The following is a 2,844-nucleotide window of genomic DNA, read 5'->3' on the forward strand; positions in this document are numbered from 1 at the left end:
TACTAGCTGCTCGATAAGTCGTTGAACTAGTCGACTGAAAGAAAAATATTACACAAGTAGATTAATGTTTTGGAATGCCGAAGATAGGCTAAACAGGAATGGAACTGATTTCGTGAATATATACTTACAATTGGTGTCTTCTAATCTACACGATCTTATGGTTTGATTTCTTCTGTTGATTGTCTTTAACGTTTTGATCGGAGGAAAGTAAAAAAGCAATTTGCGCGTTTGTAGTACAGTGTCGATTTATATATTTCTGAATTTCTAATTAGTTGTCACCTTTCAACTCACGCAAACTTGCTGTGATAAATAATTTGCTAGAATAGTTGCATACATTAAACCAGTAAGCGAAATAACTTAACACGCGAAGTGCGGATCACTCCGCCCCAGTGCGGAAATTAGAAGTTACCTCTAATTGAGCAACGACTTAAACATAATCGGTATTCAATGACTCGAGATGTCACAAATAACGTAATGTCTATTACATAATGCTAGTCTATGTATTCCCTTGATTAAGAAAGGTTCGCATTTAATTGGTCTTTTGTTGCTAAAAGACACAGCTTGTGAATCGGCCTGTCGTATTCACCGTCCTGAGTCTTGATTCTTGTCTTCCTAACCAAACCATCGTTTCCTGGGTATGTTGCAATGACTCGCGCCATCTTCCATTGGGATCTTTTTGATTTGGGTCTATCTCTAGAACTAAGTCGTCGACTTGAAGGTTTTCTCTGGTGCGAAACCACTTATTTTGTGAAGTAGATTTGGCGCAAAGTATCTCATCCAGCATCTCCAAAATTCGTTCACGCGATTTTCTGTACTTCTTAAAAGATGTCTTGGGTTGATCCTTTCTTCTGGTTCTGGTTGAGGAATTGAAAGATGATGTCCTATGAGAATATCGTTTGGAGTAATTGGCGGGCTTTCCCATATGCTGTGAGAACTTGGGTTGGAACTTGGGACGTCCATTGATGACGTAGGTTGTCTCCGCGAGAAATGGTCTCTATTGCTCTTCGGTAAAGGCTTGATTCTTGCATGTAGCATTCAGACTTTGTCTGACTGACTTGATGAGGGTTTCCACGACGCCATTTTGATGACTTGCACGAGGGGTATTCCATTTCCATTTAAAATCGCACGAGAAATCTTCAGATAGAACACCTTCAATCTTGGGGACGTTCCAACTCCGCATTATTTCCTTTAAGTACCCTTGTGCGCCTACAAAATTTGTCCCGCAGTCGGACCAGCAAATGCACGCTTGACCACGCAAACTCGCGAAACGACGGAATGCCATCAAGAAAGCGTCAGATGTTTTGTCGGTCACAAGTTCTAAGAGGACAGCTCTTGTTGTCATGCAGGTGAAAATGATTACTTGGGCCTCCTTGAGCGTTTTACGATTAAGCTTGATGTGCAATGGTCCAAACATGTCCATGGCGGTGTTGAAGAATGGCGGGGTGCCTACTGCAACTCGCAAGGATGGGATTTGTCCCATGAGTTGTTCCAATGGCTTCTTTCGGAGCTTCCTACAAGTAATGCACTTTGTTGTGAGTGCTTTGGACATACCACGAACTCCAATGATCCATGACTTTCTCCTTGCCTCGTTAATTAGGCTTTTGTACCCACAGTGTCCGCGTCTTTCATGGAGGTCACGTAATAGCAAGATGACAAGAGGGTGATCGCGTGGAAGGATAACTGGGTTTCTTAATTCTTGTGGCAGCGATCTGACATCTTCGAGTCGTCCATGAGCTCGAAGTAATCCGTTTTCGTCCAGCTTCGGAGTTAATTTCTTGTCAATGACAGAGGGATCTAGGTGTGCCTGACTCCACTTGAATAGCTGTTTCTCCAAGCCTTGCAATTCTTGAACAGTGATTCAACCTCTCTTAACATTCTTTTTTCTCGCAATCTGAATAAATCGGCGAATGTAAGCGAGTGTTCTCCGTATCTTTGAAAATGTAGAACAGGTATTCAACAGTTGATGAAAAACGGGGTTAATATCTTCTTCAGACTTATCCAGACCAACTTTGGTTTGAAATTCCGCTATGGCTGCTTCGTGTTGCATTGGCGTTTTAGTCTTCCCGATTTCACTTCCATCAAGACACCAGCTTTTGCTGTAGGTTCGATGGGGGCTCTAGCTTCAAAGTTAGACCACTGTCCTTCGGGTAACTGCAGGAAAGAGGGTCCCTTTATCCAGTCTTCGAGTTGCGATGGCTCTATTCCTCCAGTGAGAATGTCGGCTGGATTGAACTTTGACCTGATGTATCGAAAGTCCTCCACCCCAACAGTTTCTTGGATTTCTGTTACTCGACTTGATACGAAAGGTTTGAATTGACGTGATGGGGTCTTAATCCAAGAAAGGACAGTAGAAGAGTCCACCCAGAAGATCCTCTTGCTGTCTTGGATGTTCGCAAACTGAAGAGACTTTCTGCAAGTTTCATATATCCTTGCAAGTGTTAAACAGCCCATGAGCTCCAGTCTCGGGATCGTTTTTCTCTTTAGTGGGGCGACGAAGGACTTGACTAAAACAGGGACGCACTTGTAACTTCCGTTCTTTAACTCCCAACGGAGGAAAATGACCGCTCCGTAAGCTTTTTCGCCACCATCACAGAATCAATGAATTTGTGGTACCCCAATCGCGTGGCTTGGTTTTAACTTGCGATCGAATTCGACTTTTAAGAGGTGATTCATGGCTTGCAAATTCTCCATCCACTTGCTCTTGACTGCTGTAGGTAAGGTTTCGTCCCAATTGTAGCCTGAATGCCATAAGTCCTGAAAGTCGATCCTAAATTTAATGGCTACCGGCATCACAAGACCGATTGGGTCCCACAATTGTCCAATAAGACCCAGGCAACGTCTCTT

The 2,844-nt window shown here is 43.2% G+C and overlaps 1 protein-coding gene across 1 annotated transcript; it reads right to left on the reverse strand.

The window, feature by feature from the left end:
- Positions 1-994: 994 nt before the first annotated feature.
- On the reverse strand, positions 995-2,451 carry LOC138031369 (uncharacterized). Its single transcript, XM_068879075.1, has 2 exons — positions 2,088-2,451; positions 995-1,845 (listed from the first exon to the last, which is right to left on the reverse strand). Exons 1-2 carry the CDS (start codon positions 2,449-2,451, stop codon positions 995-997), a joined length of 1,215 nt encoding a protein of 404 aa, XP_068735176.1.
- Positions 2,452-2,844: the final 393 nt, after the last annotated feature.

This window comes from Montipora capricornis, chromosome 14 (assembly GCF_036669925.1).
Source record: "Montipora capricornis isolate CH-2021 chromosome 14, ASM3666992v2, whole genome shotgun sequence".
NCBI classification, from domain to species: domain Eukaryota; kingdom Metazoa; phylum Cnidaria; class Anthozoa; order Scleractinia; family Acroporidae; genus Montipora; species Montipora capricornis.